The 22,401-nt window shown below is 36.0% G+C and overlaps 2 protein-coding genes across 8 annotated transcripts in view; one reads left to right on the top strand and one right to left on the bottom strand.

The window, feature by feature from the left end:
* The window catches only part of CCDC39 (coiled-coil domain 39 molecular ruler complex subunit), a 70,993-nt gene extending 58,822 nt beyond the window's left edge, over nt 1-12,171 (top strand). For 2 of the 4 annotated variants that reach the window (XM_003831975.5, XM_055110716.2), the window contains 6 exons: nt 592-751; nt 1,196-1,302; nt 3,602-3,742; nt 3,873-4,052; nt 4,205-4,287; nt 5,491-6,529. In XM_003831975.5, the coding sequence (XP_003832023.3) occupies nt 592-751; nt 1,196-1,302; nt 3,602-3,742; nt 3,873-4,052; nt 4,205-4,287; nt 5,491-5,647 (828 nt within the window). In that variant the 3' untranslated portion in view covers nt 5,648-6,529. Of the gene's footprint in view, nt 1-591; nt 752-1,195; nt 1,303-3,601; nt 3,743-3,872; nt 4,053-4,204; nt 4,288-5,490; nt 6,530-6,672 lie in introns of those variants that run through there. The other 2 variants (XM_055110715.2, XM_055110717.2) reach the window with 2 other exon arrangements.
* Nucleotides 2,218-18,422, bottom strand: TTC14 (tetratricopeptide repeat domain 14). 4 transcript variants are annotated; one of them, XM_003831977.5, is made up of 13 exons: nt 18,114-18,417; nt 17,522-17,646; nt 17,215-17,414; nt 16,229-16,313; nt 15,933-16,062; nt 15,528-15,683; nt 14,697-14,768; nt 14,146-14,265; nt 13,915-14,037; nt 12,751-12,868; nt 11,704-11,813; nt 10,511-10,884; nt 2,218-3,185 (listed from the first exon to the last, which is right to left on the bottom strand). In XM_003831977.5, the coding sequence occupies exons 1-13, from the start codon at nt 18,272-18,274 to the stop codon at nt 2,998-3,000; spliced, it is 1,962 nt and encodes a 653-aa protein (XP_003832025.2). In that variant the 5' UTR covers nt 18,275-18,417; the 3' UTR covers nt 2,218-2,997. The 4 variants fall into 4 exon arrangements, 3 of the variants coding, with proteins under 3 accessions (XP_003832025.2, XP_034813654.2, XP_008955596.2); XM_034957763.3 differs by lacking the exon at nt 2,218-3,185 and adding an exon at nt 9,535-9,808; XM_008957348.3 differs by lacking the exon at nt 2,218-3,185 and having other exon boundaries at nt 9,535-10,884; nt 18,114-18,422.
* Nucleotides 18,423-22,401: the final 3,979 nt, after the last annotated feature.

The raw sequence follows: 22,401 nt of genomic DNA, 5'->3' as shown, positions 1-22,401 counted from the left end.
CTTAGCCCAGTGACAGCATTACCCTAGTAGAAAGTCACTGAGTATGTCCACTCTTAGAGGAAATAATTTTGGTCTTTAGCAATTCATAGACTTCATCTTTTTCAGCCACACTTATTACAATGATCTTTTTTTAAAAAAATTATTTTTAAAATTGTGGCAAAATACATGCCATTTTACCTCTTTTACTCCTAAATTTTGAAATAAAGTGTTCCTGAACCTCTTTCAGGCCAGAAACATTCTTCTGATTTAATATCTAGTACCAAACCTCCCTCCCTTTCTTCCCAGTAATATTTATACTTGATTAACTCTTTGGCAATTTTTGCTGGAAATTTTTATATAAGCTTTGGTTAGTTACTACATTTCCATCACGGTTTTGAATTCTGTATCCTATGTGCCATATTTTGAAGGCCTGATAATTTGGGCTTTCACTGTAAATCAAGCACAACAAATAAATGCTTGGTGCCGTATGTAGGCCATGAGATAAACTGTTATTGTCACAAGTCAACTATTTTCTGCCCCAAAGACAGCCATTAGGCATTTCTTCCCATAGTAAATGCTTTTATTCAACCAGTTCTATTCTGTACTTCATAGGCTGCTCAAGAAAAAGAAGAACTTCAAAGGGAAGGTGACTGTTTGGATGCCAAGATCAACAAAGCTGAAAAAGAAATCTACGCTCTAGAAAATACCCTTCAAGTGCTGAACAGCTGTAACAACAATTATAAGCAATCTTTTAAAAAAGTGACTCCATCTAGTATGTAGGAGTTAAATTTTTTTTATACATATATACAGTGACGAGTGTATAGTTAAAAGGAACACTGTGAGACATGAGGAAGAACAAAAGCAAACTATGTTAGATTGGGTCAGAAAAACTAATCCCTTTTCTTTCCTCCCCCCATGACATTTTTTTTCTAAGTGGTTTTCTAGGGTGTTACTTCCATTATTAGTTCAGGATCTGTATGGCATATCACCTCTCTAGGGTAATTAATTCAAAGACTGAAAAAAAATGGCAGCATATTGCTGCTCTATGTTGACAAAACAAGAAATGGCTACTACATGCCCATAGTGTTTTTCTACAAGTGGATATAAAAAATTTAACCTTTCATAACAAAAATATTGGTGCAATTTACATAATACTTTAAAATTGATTTCTACTTAGTATGTTGAAATTTTAAACTAAAAATGTTCTACATTTCAGGTGATGAGTATGAGCTAAAAATTCAACTAGAAGAACAAAAAAGAGCTGTTGATGAAAAATACAGATACAAACAAAGACAAATCAGAGAACTTCAAGAAGACATCCAGGTAAATTCTACAGGCATTTTTAGTAATATGCCTTCAATAAAAGTCAACTATCATTACTGCTACTTCTATTCTCTTGCTCTTCCACCAAGAAGACAGTTATTTAGAATCTCTTTTAGGGAAGTAGATAGTAAGAGATAACAGTCTCATTTAAAGGAGACAAAAACAAGTGCTCAGAGTCTTAGGTAAATTAGTTAAAATCCTAGTGGTAAGCCCTGACGATTACTTGTTATTAGTTGGTAGGTCATAGTTATTATGATCTACCCATTAATCCTTTAATGAACTTTAATTTCTTAAAGATCAAATTAAGATTGCTCCTTAAAACAAAAGTTTGAAAGAAAAAATAATAATCTAGTAGAAAGTAGTTACTAAGGCAAATCACTGAAAGATAAAAGAATGTGCATTGTCTATTCACAATAGCAAAGACTTGGAACCAACGCAAATGTCCAACAATGATAGACTGGATTAAGAAAATGTGGCACATATACACCATGGAATACTATGCAGCCATAAAAAAGGATGAGTTCATGTCCTTTGTAGGGACATGGATGAAGCTGGAAACCATCATTCTCAGCAAACTAATGCAAGGACAAAAAACCAAACACCGCATATTCTCACTCATAGGTGGGAATTGAACAGTGAGAACATGTGGACCCAGGAAGGGGATCATCACACACTGGGGCCTGTTGTGGGGTGGGGAGAGGGGGAAGGGATAGCATTAGGAGATATACCTAATGTTAAATGACAAGTTAATGGGTGCAGCACACCAACATGGCACATGTATACATATGCAACAAACCTGCATGTTGTGCACATGTACCCTAAAACTTAAAGTATAATTAAAAAAAAAATGTGCCTTGTAAGCAGGCGCTAAACATTGATTTTACTAATAAAGCAGAAGAAGAGATACTGTGAATCTTTGCAGATTCCATGATTTCAATTGTCATTGTTTTATTTTTTCCAAAATAACATAAAAATACTTTCCAGTTGAATTACATAAAAAATTTAATCCATAAAACCATTATACAGTCATGCATTGGATAACAATGGGAATGTGTTCTGATGAATGCATCCTTGGGCGATTTTGTCACTGTGTGAACATCGTAAGAGTGTACTTACACAAACCTAGATGGTATAGCCTATTGTTCCTAGGCTATAAGCTTGTAAAGTGTGTTACTGTATTGAGTACTATAGGCAACTGTAACACAACGGTACTTGTGTAACTAAACAAATCTAAACATAGAAAAGGTACAATAAAAATATGGTATAATGGATTAAAAAAATGGTACACCTGTACAGGGCACTTACCATAAATGGAGCTTGCAGGACTGGAAGCTGCTCTGGGTGAGTGAGTGAGTGAGTGAGTGAGTGGTGAGAGAATGTGAAGACCTAATTGCTGAACACTACTGTAGACATGATAAACAATGTACACTTAGGCTACAGTAAATTCATAAAAATAATTTTATTTCTCCAATAATAAATTGACCTTAGCTTCCTAGAGCTTTTTAACTTTAAACATTTTTAATTTTGTAAAATTTTTTTACTTTTGTGATGACATTTAGCTTAAGCACTCATTGTTCAACTGCACAAAAATATTCTTTATATCCTTATTCTCTAAGCATTTTTCTATTTTTAATTTTTTTACTTTTTAACTTTTTTGTTAAAAACTAAGACACATACACACACATAAACCTAAGCCTACCCGTGGTCAGGATCATCAATACCACTGTCTTCCACCTCCATATCTTGTCCCACTTGAAGGTCTTCAGGGTCAGTAACATGAATGGAGCTGTCATCTATGATAACAATGCCCTCTTCTGGAATATCTCCTGAAGGACCTGCCTGAGGCTGTTTTATAGTTAACTTTTTAAATAAATAGGAGTACACTGTAAAATAATAAAAGTATATTGTATAGTAAATACATAAATCAGTAATATCTTTTATTATCACTATCAAGTATTATGCACTATACATAATTGTATGTGCTAGACTTTTATATGACTGGCAATGCAGGTTTGTTTACACCAGGCATCACCACAAACTCATGACTAATGTATTGTGCCACAATATTACAATGTCGCTAGGTAACAGGAATTTTTCAGCTCCATTATAATCCTATGGGACCACCATCATATACACAGTCCATCATTGACCGAGACGTCATTAAGAGGTACATCAACAGAAATAACGTATATTATGTACAAAAATAAATGAATTAAAATTAAATGAATACTTGATAAATGACAAGTTATAAAAGTCAATTTCTGATTCTAAAAAATACATGTTAATATTTTTTCTACAGAGCATGGAAAATACATTAGATGTTATAGAACATTTAGCAAATAATGTTAAAGAAAAGTTATCGGAGAAGCAGGCTTATTCATTTCAACTAAGTAAAGAAACGGAGGAGCAGAAGCCAAAATTAGAAAGAGTGACCAAACAGGTATTGATATCTTTTAAAAACTGACCTTTCATATTTACATTTTTGAAGTCCCAAATCCTCCTTCATCTATTAAAAATATTAAATTCTGGTAAACACGTTTATAGAATAATTGACTATTATTTACCAACAGTGTGCAAAACTCACAAAGGAAATCCGTCTTTTGAAAGACACAAAAGATGAAACAATGGAAGAACAAGACATCAAACTTCGTGAAATGAAACAGTTTCACAAAGTTATTGATGAAATGTTAGTTGATATCATAGAAGAAAATACTGAGATCCGTATTATCCTTCAAACATACTTTCAACAGGTAATACAGCACCTTCTATTAAATATTTCTTAAAAACTTCATGAAAATAAAAACTTTCATGACATTCATCATGAAGTGAAAGCTAATTAAAAATATTTATCTTCTAAAAAACAGTAAGTAGTACTAATGATTGCTATTGAATATTCCTCCAGAGTGGGTTAGAACTACCTACAGCTAGCACAAAAGGCAGTCGTCAGAGCTCTAGATCTCCTTCACATACTTCACTATCAGGAAGGTAAGCGGAGGGTTAAAAAAAAAACTGCTTAACTCTCACAGCTGTACACTAAGTGATTCCAGCCACTTCTACATCACCGCAGCTGTTAGGCAGGCCCATGCACTCACTGCCAGTGTTCTTTTCACTCTCAGACATCTCACTAGTCAGCATCATATAGATTAGATGCAGAAACAGCCAGCAGAACAAGAATTTCCTTCTGACTTCTGCTGGTGTCACTATTTCCAGTATAGCCCAAGTGCTCTGTGACTATGAGCTATTTCAGTAGGATAAAACAGAAATAAATTTGGGGGCTACATCTAGCATTTGGGGGTGAACCCCCAAGTTGGGGGAATTTTTTTAAAAACATATAAGGGCAGCTTAGATGTACAGACATATAGAATATGATTTTTGTGATTCAAACCACACTGTGGTATTTTACATAATCAGGATTTGACTTTATGAAGCTTTATTTTGCTAAAAAGGAAACCCCTTTTTTTTTCTTCTGCAGTTGTTACCCAGAATTCTATCACCAGATGCTTAAGCAAACATTCTTGTGCTTTGCTGACAAAAATTTATTAATAATGATCCTGATTTTAGAATTCACAATCTCCTGCATTCAGCAGCTACTTATTAAATTACTATTCCTTAGTCCAGGTAAAAATTTCATGAAGAGGCCCCTAAAAAAAAGTGTTTCATTTAAGTATAAAAAACTGTTTCTATATAACTGAACATCCCTGTACTTTCATAAAATATATATTTAAAACTTTTTTCAGAATTATATAGCTAGTTGTTTTTCAAATGACCCCACCACTTTATCCATCAATATGCTTCTCTCTTCTCTTCAGCTTAAATTACAAAAGGTATCATTTTAATTCTTTTTGCCAGCACCAAATCCTCTTGGCCCTCTTTCCTCTGTTTTGGAAACTTTCAATGCTTAATGATTCCAACTCTAAAAAACTGATTATAGTTCAAAGCATTTTTACCATGTAGGAACATACTTATTAAACTACTTTTCTACTGGTTTGAAACTCATCTATGTTCATCTTTCCTTTCCTGTTTAAATTGTTTGAATCTATTGATGGTCATTTAAAAACTTAACACTATTAATATGTACTTTTTTGATCTCTTTACTTATGGAATTATGGTACCTTTTGCCAATAATGAGAGGGTCTATACTAAAATATAAACTTTGCATTGAATTTATAATTCTGGTTTTTCTTCTAGGTCATCTAGGAGTACAAGTACATCTACTTCTCAGTCTTCAATTAAAGTACTGGAGCTTAAATTCCCGGCCTCCTCTTCACTAGTAGGCAGCCCTTCTAGGCCATCTAGTGCTAGTAGTAGCTCTAGTAATGTTAAGAGCAAAAAGAGCAGCAAATAAACATTTTAATCTCTTCTGAAAAAGTTGTAAACACAAAAACAAAAATATACTTTAAAATACAAAACGACCCAACACATTTTATCTAGTGGAAAGTGTAAAAACTTATTGGTAAGTATAAAAACTGATAGTTTAAAAAAGAACGTTCTCATTTTCTCTACTGTTTTCTTCATACTGAAGAAATTAATAGCAGATTCTTGACAAGGCTACATGTTATACAAGCATAGGAAAAATGCTGTATTTCACTGTAATTTTGATGTTCGTAGTGTTAAAAAATAGTTTGCTTCATTATTTCATGAAACTACACTCACTTCTAATGTAACAATCTTTCAAGAAGAAATTTCTAAAGATTTACTGTACTATTATGAGCGTATTGCAATGTGAAAATCTCATTTACCCTACAAGACACCAAAATTAGGTTTTCTTTATTCAAAGTAACTATTTCTCAGACTTTTGGGGAGAAAAATTGTTAAAGGCAGTTTCTTCTTTTGCTATAATTTTTAACCAAAAAATAGCATCAACCCCTACCCACACCCCCCCCAAAAAAACCGGTAAGAGAAACACTGTGTATCAATTTTAAAATGCAGCATAAATTTATAAAAATCACTTCTGACCTTGAAATAAACGCATTAAAGATTTGCTTTCAGATACAGCCAACCAAGTATAAACAATTTTGAAATTTTCTTGATTTAATAAACGATTTAATGAAAGCTAGGTATGACTTGATTTGCAAAAGAAATTTCATTTACAGTTGGAGGTAGACTGCCAAATGTAGTAGTTTTTCCAGTTAACGCTTCATTATAACATGTGCCCAACACTTTGTACTCTTGGAATAGAGTGTGGAATATTATAAAACTGGATTTTAAATAAATGTATTAGAATTCATGAATGTACATGTGTCTCCTTCAAACCTTGGGAAAAAATGCTCATTACAACTGTCATTATTTTAGAACTGTTGTTTGTACTTCTTTCTGAAAAGCAGTAGTGGTAGTGAATAGTTCTCCTGATTATTTTTTGTTTTGTTTTAGAAATAGGAAAAAAGCATAGCAAAGTCAAGAATAAGGTGGGTGAAACAAAAGGTAGGTAAGAAAATTTTTGGCTAAAGTACTGCTCTAATGCATGAGATTTATAAGACCTAAAAACTAATTAAAGTCACTTTGCTCATCAAAGTTCTTATTCTCAGCCCTATGCTAGTTTGGGAATTACTTAAAACTTGAAGTAATATTAAACACTCTTCTATGAAGGCAGAGGTTGTATCTTACTAGCTCTGTAACCTTGGATAGTTACTTCCCTGTTTTCCTCATTTGTACTATAGACACAGAAAGGTACCTACAAGTTTACCGAATTTGATAATATAAAAAAGATGCACAGGGCTTGACACACAGAAATTGCACTATATAACTTCTACTTACTGAGTTGCCACCTGGAGCTTAGCACAGAATTTGTGGAATGGTTTGGTTCTTGGGCCATCATACAAATCTACATTTAATCCTTAAATAACAGTTCTAACAACTTCAGTGTAGTAATGACAAATGGTGCGACAGGGGATCAACCTATCTCCAAATCTGGACACTTATCCTCATATCCAAAAGTCATGCTTCATCTGCTTATGGAGACCAAGATATGGCAATATATGATCTTGAGAAAAATTACTGAAGATGTCGCTATTCTTGACAATGTAAATCCCCAATAATTTTTGCTGTGATGAACTTCCTTAGAAATTGGTTTGTATACTCTGCTTAATATGGCATAAACTGCAGTTACTTTTGCGCCTACCTAATAAATTCAGGCAGCCTACAGGATAAGGTACTATTCTCTTACATTGAATGGGGTGTAATAGCCATTCTGACTGATGAGAGATATCTCATTTGGTTTTAATTTGCATTTCTCTAATTAGTGATGTTATTATTTCATACGCTTCTTGGCCATTTTTATCTCTTCTTTTGAAAAATACCTATTCATGTTTTCTGCTCACTTTTGGATAGGGTGATTTGGTTTGCTGAATTCCTTGTAAATTCTGGATGAGTCCCCTGCCTGATGCATAGTTTGCACATTTTGTCCCATTCTGCAGGTTGTCTGTTCACTGTGTTATTTCTTTTGCTGTGCAAGAACTTCGTAGCTTACTTAAGTCCCATTTTGTTTTTGTTGTGTTTAAGACACCAGTCTGGCTGTCACCCAAGTTGGAGTGCAGTGGCACAATCAGAGCTCACTGCAGCCTCGAACTCCTGGGCTCAAGTGATCCTCCCGCATAGCTGGGACTATAGGCATGCATCACCACACCCAACTTATTTGGATGGAGTCATGCTGCGTTGCCCAGGCCAGTCTCAAATTTCTAGCCTCAAGCAATCCTCCTCCCTCAGCCTCAAGTGCTGGGATTACAGGCATGAGTGACTGTACTCAGCCCCTCTTGCTTCCACTTTTGAGGTCTGAATCATGAATGTGCCTATGCCAATGCTGGTAGGTTGGCGGGGGGTGAGGGATGATAAATTATGAAATGGGTACAATGTACATCATTTGGGTGATGGTTACACTAGAAGCCCAGACTTCACTACACGATAGATCCATGTAACAAAAATGCATGTGTACCCCTTAAATTTATATGAATTAAGGAAAAAAAATTTTTTAAATGTTGTTTAAAATTTTAAGCTGAACTAGGGATTCCAAAAGGTCAAAGGCTATGTATGCCAAGAGGTAGTTTTCACTCTTTCTTTATAAACACGACTATGTAAAGATGATACTGGAGCTATTAATACATAGAATTATTAAGGACTCTTTTTAAGATGAATTTCTTAAAGAAGCTTCTTCTTGGTGCAAAGACTAATGCTTTGAGTGACTAGCCGATTTCTATCACCATTATCTACTGCTCTTGACCAGGGTTTCTTTTCACTGTTCCATTTGCAAAAGAAATTTCTGATTTTTCACTAGGCTCTCATTACTGGAGTTTGATAGACACAGATAATACACACCCAATACTTAAGGCCTGGACATTTTACTGTTGGCAAGAACTGCAAGACAGAACAAGGAATAAGTCTCTTCTTCCTCTATTATTCTCCCTCACTTAGACCTCTATAGATCCTCAGCTACCCACCCACTTATCTAGTGTCATTGTGTGTGACAGTATCTAAAGTCCATTGTAATTTACAGCTTTGAGAATCTTAAACTGCAAACTCTAATGACATCATAAACCCAGTACCTATGACTCCTATCTCTATCTCCCAAGGAATATACTACACTATTTTCAGCAATTTGGGGAGGATCTTTATAATCCAAGTCTCTTTGTTCTTCAGCTCTAGCTGCTGGAATTTATTCTTAGTAAAACCAGGCTCTAGTTGGTCTAGTTACTTATTCAGACTCTGAGAAAGGGGTCATCAGAGAAGCATCAAGGCACAGGAGGTGGTAAGAAGAAATGCAGGTCAGATTTAACGACATGCCTAGTGCCTTCTGGACTGAACATGTGCAACACTAGGAGAGTTTCCCAATTTTCTTTCCCTAAAGAAAAGCCAGATTTACAATGTGCTTCTCTGCTACTGCTATGTTTTTGCTAAAAGGATTTTTTTCTTTTCTGATTTACCCTTGCCTGGAATACAGGCCCTAAGGGCCTTGTAAATATTTAAAGTTAAAAAGCTTTTTATGGCTATGCTAGCAATGAGGTAAAAAATAATGGAGAAATAAGCAAAATGGGCTCCTATTCAACTTTTATGATCTTATTCCTAAGGCACTTATGCTGGGTGGAAGCCAATGACTGTTCACAAACCACTTTTAATCAAATTGGGCTTTAGAGGAAAATTAAGACATATAATCTACCATTTAAAAATTTAAAAAAAAATTGGGCAAAAAATGTAATATTTAAACTGGTAAATATAAAAGTGTTCAAGAAACATTCGAACATATAATCTTTCAAAAGCTGACGATTTTTAATTTAACAGAAAAGAAAATGAAATTAATTTTTATAAAAATGATCCAAGTGTTCAATGCACAAATTTTTCTCTCAAACAGCAGAATAAGATGCACCCAGGAATTCTCATATACCGCAATAGAATGAAGAAACAGTACTTTCAGAGAATTATCTTTAGGTGAAGAAATTCAAACTGTCAAGAGTAATATACTGTACATAAACATATACATAAAAAGTCTAAAAACCAAGCTGTGACAAGGGACCTAGAACTGAAACAAAATTTGAGAAAAACTTACTTAAAAGCATTTGTTTCCTGTAATCTCTACAAATAATTTTAGAAGCAGAGATTTCTGCACTCAACTGTTATGACTAATACAACCAAAAACTTCACTTAATGGCATTTTGTGTAATGATGCCGATATCCTTGGTGTATTAATTTTTTGACTTATTTCCTTTTTCTTTTTCAAATTCAGCTATCTGATTAAATATATTCAGTAAATTCTGAGGTAAATTTTTCTTAACACTGCTTTCTGAGTGTTCTTTGCTACTTAGTGCATCTTCTTCTGGAACCTCTGTTTTGATATCCTCCCCATAATTGTCCTCTCTTTCATATTCTCCTTGATTTGTATTTAAACGGTATCTTTGCTCATGTCTGCTGAAATCACGTGATCCAGAGTGAGCGTATTTTTTGTATTTCTCAACTGACTTCCAAGAGTATTCTGAGCTTGCTGGTGAGGTAGAATGCCTCACAGAACCTGGTTCCCACCTTCTATAGTGCTCTTTTCTTCCCTCTATATCCTTTTCAAATCTCCTATAACCATAAATCTTGTCCTCTGAATTCCTACAGAAGGAATCTGAGGAATTTCTTCTACTGGAAAAATGTCTTTCTGATTTATATGGCTTTTCTGTTTTGCTACTACCTGCTTGGGTTTTATAGCTATTATAAAAATCTCTTGGATCTTCAGACCTACCTCCAAAATCATCCGGTATTTCAAGTGAAGATGAAGAGAGAGGGCATCTATCTTTCTCTTTTATCTGTGTCTTTTCATACTGTAACCTATCCTGCTTCCCCAGTAGTTTCTCCACTTCTTGTTTATGGTTAAGAAAAGATGCTGAAGTATTAGCTGGAACTGGGTAGCACTCATCTTTCCTATTCTGATCTATCTGATTTGAGGATGCCCTAGATGAATGCCTTCTGGAACTGTGAGAAGACTCTGAACGATTCCTCTTATGTTTCTTATGCCTTTTGTGACCAGAAGAGGAAGAGGATGATGATGAAGACACTGATTCATCAGCAGAAGAAACACTTGAAGAAGAAGTTGATTTTCTTCTTTTCTTCTTTAGCCTAAAAAAAACAGTTCATTTGTCATATATGTACAAAAATGTTTCTAAATTATTCATAAAGATGTGGGCCCTATTTGTTTCCTTTAAAGATTTTATAAAAGCTGTGGTTCAGATAAATGATACAATAATCTCGGTTACTACAAGATCTAATTTTACTATTAAGCACTTTTGGGGGAAAAAATGCTTCCAGACAGGTATCATTGTAAGCAAATCCATCATTTCTGAAAGACAGACTTTTTTCAACACTACCTTAAAAACTTAAGACTACTGAACACATAAAGGAGAACTCAACTTTTTTATTTGGCTACCTCTAGTTCATGGTTTCTTCACCTGATTACTGGTATTTTCAGCCAAATAATTCTTGGTTGGGGGTGGGGGTGTGGGTGGGAGCTGACCTGTGCATTACAGAATGTTTAAGAGCATCCCTGACCATTATACACTAGATGCAGTAGCACCCTATCAGTTATGGCAATCAAAAATGTCTCCAGATCTTGTCAAATGTCCCCGGGTGAATAAATCCACCCCTAGTTGAGAACCACTGCTCTAGTTCTAAAATACTTCTTCCTAAAATATAATTAAAGTAACTTATTCTATATTTTAATTCTAAGATACTCTTTTTTTGTAGAATTCTAGCCTTAAATTCCACTTCATCTCTTTAATAAGAAAATACATGGAACACATATTTGCTAAAGATTCTTAACAGTCACTGATTAGCACTTGAAATACTTTCATATTTTTATTTACTTTACCTCCAGTACGGCACTTTGGGTTCAATTCAGTAGTTGCCTTAAGTTTAAAAATACTGAATATTATAGTTTACCTCTTCTCTTCTTTTAAGAGCTTACGCAACTTTTCTGCACTTGTTTCTATTTTCTTTGTTTTCTGCTTTTCTTCCTTTTCAGCTTGTTTTTCTCTTAATTCCAAAGATTTCTTTTAGAACCCAGATATCGAAAAAAACCACACGTTAAAAATAGCAGAATATATAAAACCCAGTATTCAAAAGACCACCCCCAATGAGAAACCCAATTTAGTAAAACCAAATCACCATAGAGCCAGCATTAAACAGTATTTTTTTAACATAAAAAAATTAGTCATACAGATGTTTGGCATTAGTCATTGAAATGGCCGGAACAGCATTGAGGACCATATTGCAGTTGGTATCCCATAAAAAAAGGGGAAGCCATTGCAGTGGTACCCATGACCCAGAGTGCAAGAAAGGTTAAAAAAAAAAAAAAGTACATAAAAATTATTTTTAAAGATGATTGAAAAATTTAAACAGGACACATTTTACAAATAAAATTCAAATAAAGACATTCCATTAAGGTGAAGTGAAGGAGGAATCACCATGTTCAAATACAAACCATTTAAAAAAATAGCACAGCCCAGTTGGATGCATGATTACATAGGAAATCATTTTCCAGTTTGTGGATGGGGATGAGCAGCACCAGATGTCACAGACACAGCAGCAATGGTCCAATTCAGAAGAAAATGCATGAGAAAACATCATCATCAGTATTACAGGAAAAGACAATTTAAAATATGTCTCAAAAAGGTTTTTATAATTAGCTCAATTATAGTAGCAACAATAATTTAAAAACCACCAGGTAAGCTCCCTATAAGGACATTTCTCAAAACAACATACGAAATTTAGGTAATAGTTTTCTCATAGCTATCTTTACTTTCGATTATGGACAAAAACAGAGGCACTATGAAGCAATGTCAAACCCAATTAGGAAAAACTATACCTAAAAAGAAACTTTTCATAATGCCTTACTTAAGTAATGTAGAATAGTTTTCCTCAGGAGAAAATTAAGTTTGGGCATTATTTCAAATATCACTAAATTTCTAAGAGGAAATAAGGAATCACCTGCATATATTTATGAAGTTTCTGCAAAGCATCCTCTGCATCTTTAAAAGTCTCATCCAAAGCCAAAGCTTTCTTATAGTAACTTTCAGCATTTAAAAACTTTTCTTCTTCTTCTAACCTAAATTTGAAAGAAAGACTTAGCTTTTTTGTAAAAACAACAAAACTATCCAAATATGCATACAGGTCAAAGGCTTATATGACAGAGCTTATTAGGGAAAAGCCAAGAAAATTATTTTCCAAAATAAAATACCAAAATAATATGCTTTTTACTGTAATTTATTTCATAGACCACATAAACAGAAATCTATTACTAGTAACTAAAGGTATATGTCCAATATTGGCACATTTTTGCAGTAATACACAAAAACCCATGATAAATGGGTGTCCACAAATTTAGTATGATCTTGAATTTTAGCACAGAATTATACCAGCAGGCTTTTTTCCCTAGTAGTTTATGAAAAATTATCTACAGAAAATTTTGGAAATCTTTGGAAATACCAACATACACATATATCACAATGAGCCTGTAAATAGCATAATCATTAGATGAAGTTCACAAGTCTGGGTTGTGAAACACCAGAATGAGAAAGTTTGGACATAAAGCAGTCAAAAGACGTTGCAAAGTGCTTTGGGTTCTTAGAAGGAAAAAGAAATTACTATAAAACAAATACAATGGGATCACTTTTGTGTCAGTAGACTGGATATGGGAAACAAAGGACAAGTCAAAGATGAACAGTATCTCTGGCTTAGGTAACTACAGGGTATTGCTATTCACTCAGCTCAAAGACATCAATACAAGGCTATAAGACAACCACATATAAGTAGTTACTAGTTATCCACCTAGTAAGTATGTAAAAAGCTGCTCCAATCATTAAATAGAAGTTCCTATAAATTATAAACGAATATTGCAAAATTTAATCAACTTGGAATTTGTGATCACAAACAGGAATGACTACACAAATAGTATAGTCATTAAACCAAAAACTTTTGAGTATATTATCTGGGAAAAGAGTATTTGCCTAATCTCTTGTACTTTCCCATTTATTTATTGAAACCAAGAGTGTTATAAATTAAGTGCTTAAGAAACTATTTCCTTAAGTTCAAAATTTTTTAGTGGTTGGTTGAACATTAGACCTCCACTATTAAACAAAATCTGATACTTACTGTCCTCCTCTCTCTACAAGTGTCTGGCAGAGGTATTTTCTTGCATTTCTGTGAGTTGGACAGTTTTCTAATGCAAGCTCAAAATCTTCTATTGCTTTGTTCAAACTTCCTTTTGTCGCATATCTAGAGACATGAAACAAAGTTAGAAGGCTGTATCTCACAAGCTCTTCATAAATCTTGTTCGCATTTACCTGGTAAACATTCCTTAAAATCCATGTATGATTCACTTACAATGCTCCACGAGCTACCAAAGCTTCCACATTTTGTTTGTCTATTTCCAAAGCTTTATTGTATTCATTCATAGCATCCACATGGCGTCCAACTTTAAAATAGTCAACTCCGATCTTCACACTAAAAAAGACATTTGTAAAGCATCACAAACACTTCAAACAATATCTAAATAAAATGTTAGTGTGAATAAGTTTTAAAAGCAAATGTCATCAAAGTTGGCAAAATATTTAGTTTTCAGAGTACTCACAATATACCTAAGGAACGTTCTTCTGCCTTTGGACATTTTCACAACAAATATTGGTGAAACCTAGATATCAATATACTAATTCCTTTTGAGAAAACTGAAATGCTGAGTAAAACTTATCTGTTAAGTGTAAAATCAGTTAAGTGTAAAATGTAAGACTACTTACATCTATAAAAGAAAAGCTCATGTCAAAAAGGCATCACTTTAATGCATCTCAAATTTGTCTTATTGATGATATAAGCATGCTTGCCTTGCCCTAAGCTTTTAGACTAGATATAATGCAATTGTTGAAAGACAGTCTTCATACCATTTTAAAGCCCAAGATGCGGATTGTTTTTTTCTCAATGCAGAAGCAAAATCATCTTCAGAGAAATTTTTGCTATTAAAGAAAATAAAAATTAAAAAGTTAAACCACAAATATTTTTTAAGTAACTATACTTAACTCTGCTTGACAGGCACTCGACAGTGAAAGTATGAATCCCAAGCAAGAAATTTGCATTCTATTTACATACCAAAATCTTTGAACTTTCGAAATGATTATTATTGTTAAACAGTATTTTTCTTGGCCAGGTGTGGTGGCTCACGCCTGTAATCCCAGCACTTTGGGAGGTCGAGGCGGGTGGATCACGAGGTCAGGAGATTGAGACCATCCTGGCTAACACGGTGAAACCCCAACTCTACTAAAAATCAAAGAAAAAAAAAATTAGCCAGGCGTGGTGGCGGGCACCTGTAGTCCCAGCTACTTGGGAGGCTGAGGCAGGAGAATGGCGTGAACCCAGGAGGCAGAGCTTGCAGTGAGCTGAGATCGCGCCACTGCACTCCAGCCCGGGTGACACAGTGAGACTCCGTCTCAAAAAACAAAAACAAAAACAAAAAAAAACAGTATTTTTCTTTAGCATACACACAAAATTCTTATAAAAAGTTTCTGCATCCTTCTCTACTTGGTTACATGGTACACATATTAATCACTGATAAGACAGTCCAGTCCAGAAGATGGGATCACCTGGTTCATTCAACCTTTGGCATATGCCTGCTACTAGGTGGCTTAGGATGGTAAAATACGTCCTTCAGCTAAACGCAGCTTCTGAGCTTACCGCCACTCCCCTCACCACCTAAGAGTAATACTGATGTACTATACCTTTGTAGGCCTCTCATTAAAGATGGTGGATTAGATTCATCTATTCCTAGTTTTTCTAGAAGGAATTCAACTACTCCTGGATTAACAAATCCCAAGGAACTCTGCATGACATTTTCATAGGACTCCAAAGAATTGCTATTTAGCTCAACACTTCTCCTTAAAAAAAGAAAATACAAACACAAAAATTGTAAAATGACTAATTTGACATTCCATTTCTAGTAAAGAAATAATATCATTTGAGATTTAAATACTAATTCCATTTTTTGCATAAGATGGTGTGGCAATATTATGATTTGGTTTCCTTTTACCAAGTCTGAAGTAATTTAACTGTTATAAAAATGTGGTATTCCTCAATCCAAGAGACTTTTGTAATGAACTGTTGTTGAAATAATATGGAGATATTACCTGTAGTATAAAGGAAGCTCTTCAGAGCTAATTACACCTAATTTAATACCAGATAGGTGTGGTGGAAGAGAAGAGCTATACAGAGATACTGCTAGCTTTTCATGGTATCTGTCAATATCCTTGATTCCAGCTTAAGAAAAAAAAAGAGAACTAAGCTGATTAGTAAGAAAATGTAAACTAACATAAAAAATATAAACTTTCCCAAACACTACCCTCTTAGACTGTATTTTTTTAAATTAATAAAAACAAAAATTCAACAATCATTACTTTTTTATTAGTATGATGAAACTAATCACCTCGAATGATGTCACCAGTTTGGTAATATGATAAAGGATCCCCATGGTTACTGTGAGAAGGCACATCTCTTAAGGGACAAAGAGCCTGTAATGAGAAGTATTTTAAAACACCAGACATTTCAAGCTTTGATAAGAACAGTGTCTTCTTTTATCTTAGTTGTTAGGTATGAAACAGCTAGTAGTTGAACAACCTAAAGTAAAAATTTAAATAAGGATTTAGTTAAAAGTAATTTCCGTGTCCAAACACAGTAAAATATGTTTGCTGGTTCAGTTAAAAAACTAAAATCTCATGAAACTTTCCATTAGTTTAGGAACCAAATATGATGGCTTATGACAGTATACAACATGCATCAAAAACAAACTAAAATTTGTCTAAAAGGTATAAGGATTCCAGTGAAAATGAAATGCCAATTCTCCAAGGTATTTTGTCTGTTATCCAGTCTGTAATACCTTCTGCTTTTCTTCCTTTTTATCTGCCTGGATAGATGGCAAATACCCAATCTTTTATCGTGACACATTAGTTTAAATTCAGGACTATCCATCTTGGGCAAAGTATCTTAATATAATGTACAAACCACTTACATTTAATTATTGTAAATATATAAATGAAACTTCTCTCCAAATTATCCACATGAAAATATACAATGCCAAATATTAACTAATTAAGAATACATATGTTCAACTACAAGAAATAAGTCTGAGTATCAATCAACCTCACCACGTCCACTGATACCTCTTTGAGCATTTAGAAAAGAACACTGTGCCTGCCAACCAGTTTAAATTTTAAAAATCCCAAAAACCAGAAATGGAGGGAGAAACTGGGTAATTTTCACTAATTTTTTAAAACTATTTTTCTCCAATTAACATTTAATTTCCAAAAGTATCTTGGCAGGTATACTTGAGCACAACCGCATGCAAAGATATAGTTCTTGCATTGAGATGAGTTAACAAAAACAGAAGCAATCCAAGTAACAAAAATAACTTACTGTGATTTCTAAGTGGGCTATATCTCTCATGATACCACTTCCTAAACAGATCAACACCATGAAAAAACCGAATTCCCGAATAGAACTAATTCTTCCAATCACTATATCACCACGCTCAATATCTCGGAAAAACAGCTCTCTCCGATCCATACTAGGTATCTCCATGAATTGCTCTAAAGGTGGCATGATTGCATAATGATCTAAAAAAAAAAATTAACAAAATCACTAACGATAGTTTTGAGTTCCGTTTCACCTGAAGTACTGTTAAACCGAACCGCAATCTTAAAGATTTTAAGGCTAAACTCACCTTCACTGTCTTCATTAATTTCAGAAGTTGCAGGTGCATCTGATTTCCAGGAAAGTGCAAAAAGCAGATCCGCTTTTTTGGAGATGAATTTCTGTATCTCGATGTTGTCAACTCTCTTCTCTTTTCTTAAAAAGAAAAAAATATATATGAAAATTGGGTTATCTGCAAAGCCTTTTTACTTCTAACCTTCTGCTTATGGCTTTCATCGCCTATTCCGCTCCATCCTAAGCTGCAGACAATACAACCTCAGACAAAAAGTTTTAACTAGGCATTCCCTCATTAACCAACCTGGAGGTGGAGAGCGCGGAAACTTAAAAAGTGACGCCTCCAACTCAGATAGGAAAGCTCAAGGGATTTTTAGCTAAGGAATCTGCGCCTCTACCAAGCAGCGCCAGAGAAAAAGTTCAGCCCGCATCCCGCATTGCACAACCCAGGAGCGCCCCCCGTCACCCAGCCCAAGACACCAGCGCGCGATCCTCCTGTGCTCATGGCCGCGGCTCCACTTCCTCTAGACGCAAACCCGGGGCTGCGGTAGTGGCTGCCAGAGCTGCGTCCCCTCTTCCGTGGCGCCGTGGCACCAACGTCTCATTACCTGCCCTGCAACTGCTGCTGGGGCTGCGGGCCCCGGGCTGGCTCGGCGGCCGACCCCAGGAGGCTACGGAAGTGTGGATTGTCCTGCTGTTCGCTCCGAAGTAGAGAGAGCAAAGACGACCCGTGGCAATTTAGCGACTGCCGCAGAAGGTCCCGGTCCATGGCTAGAGACTGTAGGGCCCGGAGGCCGACGGGCTGATAGTCCCCGGTTTCGTGTCCGCTACTTGAGCCAGGTGGTACAGGAAGCGGAAGAAACCGTCTGGAGGCTGCCGGAAGTACACAGACAGCACAACCAGTTACACCCGGAAGTGTTCTGGGGTCGCCCCCACGGCGGCGCGGCGGAGCTCAGCCTCGATCTCGCGAAACCGAGCGAGACTACGGAAGGCCGAAGGATTGGGCGCAGCATTGCTTGGGCTAAAGGCTGACTAGGGCTTCCAGGAAGTGATGTATGTGAGAAGTTTGCTTTTTAAAGTGTACGTGGGATCGTTATTACGTCGAAATAGCTCGAGCTGTAACCTAGGGTAAATAATAATTCCTTTTCGTATTCATCAAGGTGCTTCTAAGTGCCAGTGCCAGGGTAAGAACCCAATACGAGTTTCCAAGCTTCTTCCCTCGACGTACTCTCTGCGTAAATCAATACCTGTGTCTCTGGCGTAACCCCATTCAACCGGCTGCTCCGGGAAGGTTTCCAGGTGGTTTAAAGGGCAGAAGAAAGGAAGGACACGGACATTTGTTAAGCACCTGGAGTGGTGTTCTCCATCCATACCCCATTTACTGTTAGTGATTGTGAATTCTAAAACCAGGATGGCTTTAATGTCTCCACATGTGCATATGCCATTCAAGTTTTACAATAACTAATGAACACATGCATTTCTTATTTAGTTTATCTCAATGGTTGCTCCAAATTTAGTGTCTGTGGGACTTACTGTATAGTGATATGTACGCAAAAGTCAATATACTGTTCTTATGGACAATTCAAGTGATTTTCAAAGGGAATTTCAACTTAGGTCCCCCATCCCCTTACTTATTGACTTGAGAACCTAACCACTATGGTAGCTATTGTACTTTTTCATTTTAGAAAACGAGGAAACATGCTCAGAGAGTCCCAGTAAATTGCTCAATGGCACACAGCTAGTAAGAGGCTAGAGTTCCAAACGAAGTATTAATTGGTCTTCTCAGGCAGAGTTGCTGGATTGAGTATTTTATACGGAAGGTCTAACTAACCCTAATTTTGAGATCAGGTAGCTTCGTTTTATTCCAGTATAAAATTTGTACCATTTAAATATGTTCAGTGTAAATAGTTCAGTATAGTCCTCTTGAACAGAAATAAACGGTGACAGTTAGTCTCCCCACTTCCCACCATGTGTCTTTGAGGAAATCAACTTGCCCTTCACTGTGTTACCACTTTTGTATGGGAGATCTAGCCCAGAACATAATCGATACTGCCACACTGTTTTGTGGAAAACCCAGGCAAATAGGTAAACAGTTTGAGACTTGAGAAAATGCAACAAACAAGAATGCAACTGTAAAAGATAAATTTGGGCTAGGCACGGTGGCTCACACCTGTAATCCCAGTACTTTGGGAGGCCGAGGGCGGATCACTTGAGGTCAGGAGTTCAGAGACCAGCTTGGCCACCATGGCCTAACCCCGTCTCTACTAAAAATACAAAAATTAGCCGAGTGTGGTGGCTCATGCTTGTAGTCCCAGCTATTCGGGAGGCTGAGGCACGAGAATCTCTTGAACTCTGGAGGCGGGGGTTGTAATGAACTGAGATCGCGCCACTGCAGTCCAGCTTGGGCGCTGGAGGGAGACTCCGTCTCAATAAATAAATAAATAAATAAATTTCAAGCTTCTATAGGCATATCAACTTTAATAAATGGTACAGACTGACTTGTTTTAAGCCATAACTCTAGAGAATGGTTGTTTTTAGGAAAGAGTGCTGTCACTGAAAAGGAAGGCTGACCACTAAAAATTATTATAGACATCTTGATAAGTATGTGATTTGTGTTAGAGTCCATCTGTGATCAAGGACCTCATTTTTTGGAGGGACTAAGAAACCAGTGTCTGAGAACCAGACACCAAATAGTGTTACTTAGCCTGGGAATGTCACCTTCTGAGGCCATTCTTTAGTAGCACATGGTTTTATCACTATGGGATCTGTCTAGACTTCTTCCTAATTCCAACACTAGGATAATCCTCCCCCACCTCATACCTTGAACATCTGAAATGGCCGTGAACATAGAAAGCAGCTCCTTTTAGAGGGTAAACAGCATTTGTCAAGAGTGATGTTTTTCATATAGTAGTGACAGAAGAAATGAACTTTAAGCAATGTACTCAAAACTCAGCGTGGGATTTTCTGTCTTTGGTTAGTTCCTTATGTGAAAGTAGCCACATTAGTTGGGTGCCAAAGGCAGTCTTACTCTTTACTTCCAGAATACTACTCCCATTGCAGAGGATAAAGCCTTTTACAATTACAGGTGTATTTGAGTTCATTTTCTTTTGAGACAGACACCCCTTTGACTTTGAAGGGGACAGGGCACTGGATCTTTGACATGGGATTGGAGGGAGTGAGGAAAGGAAATGGGACTAGGTTTGCTTCTCATTTTAGAAAAACTAGTCCCACATGTGGGGCCTCTCAAGTGGGCGACGAAGAAAATACTGTTTTTCTTCTTTACTTCTTGCCTTACCTTAAAAAATATCTTTTTCGAGAAACTTTTCCAGATTAAGCAACATAAATAACTAAATGAATATGTTGAGGAGAGGGACAGGGGAAAGTGTGGGATGGGGTTGGGGGAAGAAGGCAGGACATCTAAAGCAGTCAGATCTTTGATGTCTGGTTCCTGTGCCTATTTTTATTGTAAATGTTATATTCAATTTCTAAATAAACACATATGTACATTATTTAATAAACACTCTAGACCCTAGAGATATAAAGGTGAAGAAAATAACTCTGGTTCTTGAGTGGCTCACAGTGCAACACAGGATTAGACATAAGAAGAAACAAATATGGCACAGTGGTAAGTGCTATTGTGGACACCTACTAGGGTGTCTGCATAGATTCCTCTTCTCTGTGAAGTGAGGTAGTGGGAGTTGCTGGGGGTAAGAGGAGAGAGGGGGAGGCAACTATGTGCAGTCCAGGCACAGAGGGCAATATAATTAAAGAAGTAGAGGTGTGAAAAAGCAAGATACATTCTGGAGACAGCAAGTGTGAAATGGAGGTAGGTAGGGATATTTTAATTATAGACATTTGGTTATGTAAGCGTGTCATTTCAGGTAGGCTATAGATTGGTGGGAAGAAACCCCTGGTGCCTCTTTGTGGATACAACACACATACATACACCCACACACACAGAGTAAATTCCTGATTTCTTTAGCAAAGAACACAGATACTTAGGTGAAACAAGGTAGCCACATAAAGAAGTGGGAGAAGCAGCATATCTCATTGTAGCTTTTCTTGGATCTCCCAAGTTTCCACAAATAACTTCTGCAGCTAGTGACATAATCTGCAAAAGATAAAGTCTTTTTTTTACATCTCGGAAACGTTTATAACCAATTGTTAACAATCTACAAATAATCCATGACTTTATGAGAAATACTTATAGACAGATTGTTTCTGGTTCTTGATCCTGATGCCAACAGTTTCAACAAGGCCTCAGCTTTAGCTGGGGTTAAGGTTGGAGTGTGTGTGTCAGGGATGGTGGGTACCAAATAAGGTCCTAGAAATCTATTATGATACTTCTAACTTTAATTTTTCAGTATCTTTTAAAGGCTCTCTTCTTTTTGGAAAAAATGGACTTTATTTTTTAGAGCAATTCTGGGTTAAAGCAAAAGTTAGGAGAAAGTAAAAAGTTTCCCATGTATCCCCTGCCCCCACATATGCATAGCCTCCCTCATTATCAATATCCCCCACTTGAGTGGTACATTTGTTAAATTGATGAACCTACACTGACACCTCTCTATAATCCAACGTCCATAGTTTATCTTAGGTTTCATTCTTGGTGTCATACATTCTGTGGGCTTGGACAAATGTGTAATGACATATTCACCATTATAGTGTATTACAAAGTAGTTTCACCACCCTAAAAATCCTCTGTGCTCTGTCTATTCTTTTTCTCGTTGGAACCCCTGACAACCACTGATTTTTTTACTGTGTCCGTATTTTTGCCTTTTCCAGAATGTTATGTATCTGAGATCATATAGTATATAGCATTTTCAGACTGGCTTCTTAGTAATATGCATTTCAGTTTCCTCCATGTCTTTTCATGGCTTGATAGCTTGTTTATCTTTA

Source organism: Pan paniscus, chromosome 2 (genome assembly GCF_029289425.2).
Source record: "Pan paniscus chromosome 2, NHGRI_mPanPan1-v2.0_pri, whole genome shotgun sequence".
NCBI classification, from domain to species: domain Eukaryota; kingdom Metazoa; phylum Chordata; class Mammalia; order Primates; family Hominidae; genus Pan; species Pan paniscus.
The sequence above is the reverse complement of the archived record's forward strand: the minus strand, read 5'-3'. Positions and strand labels throughout refer to the sequence as shown.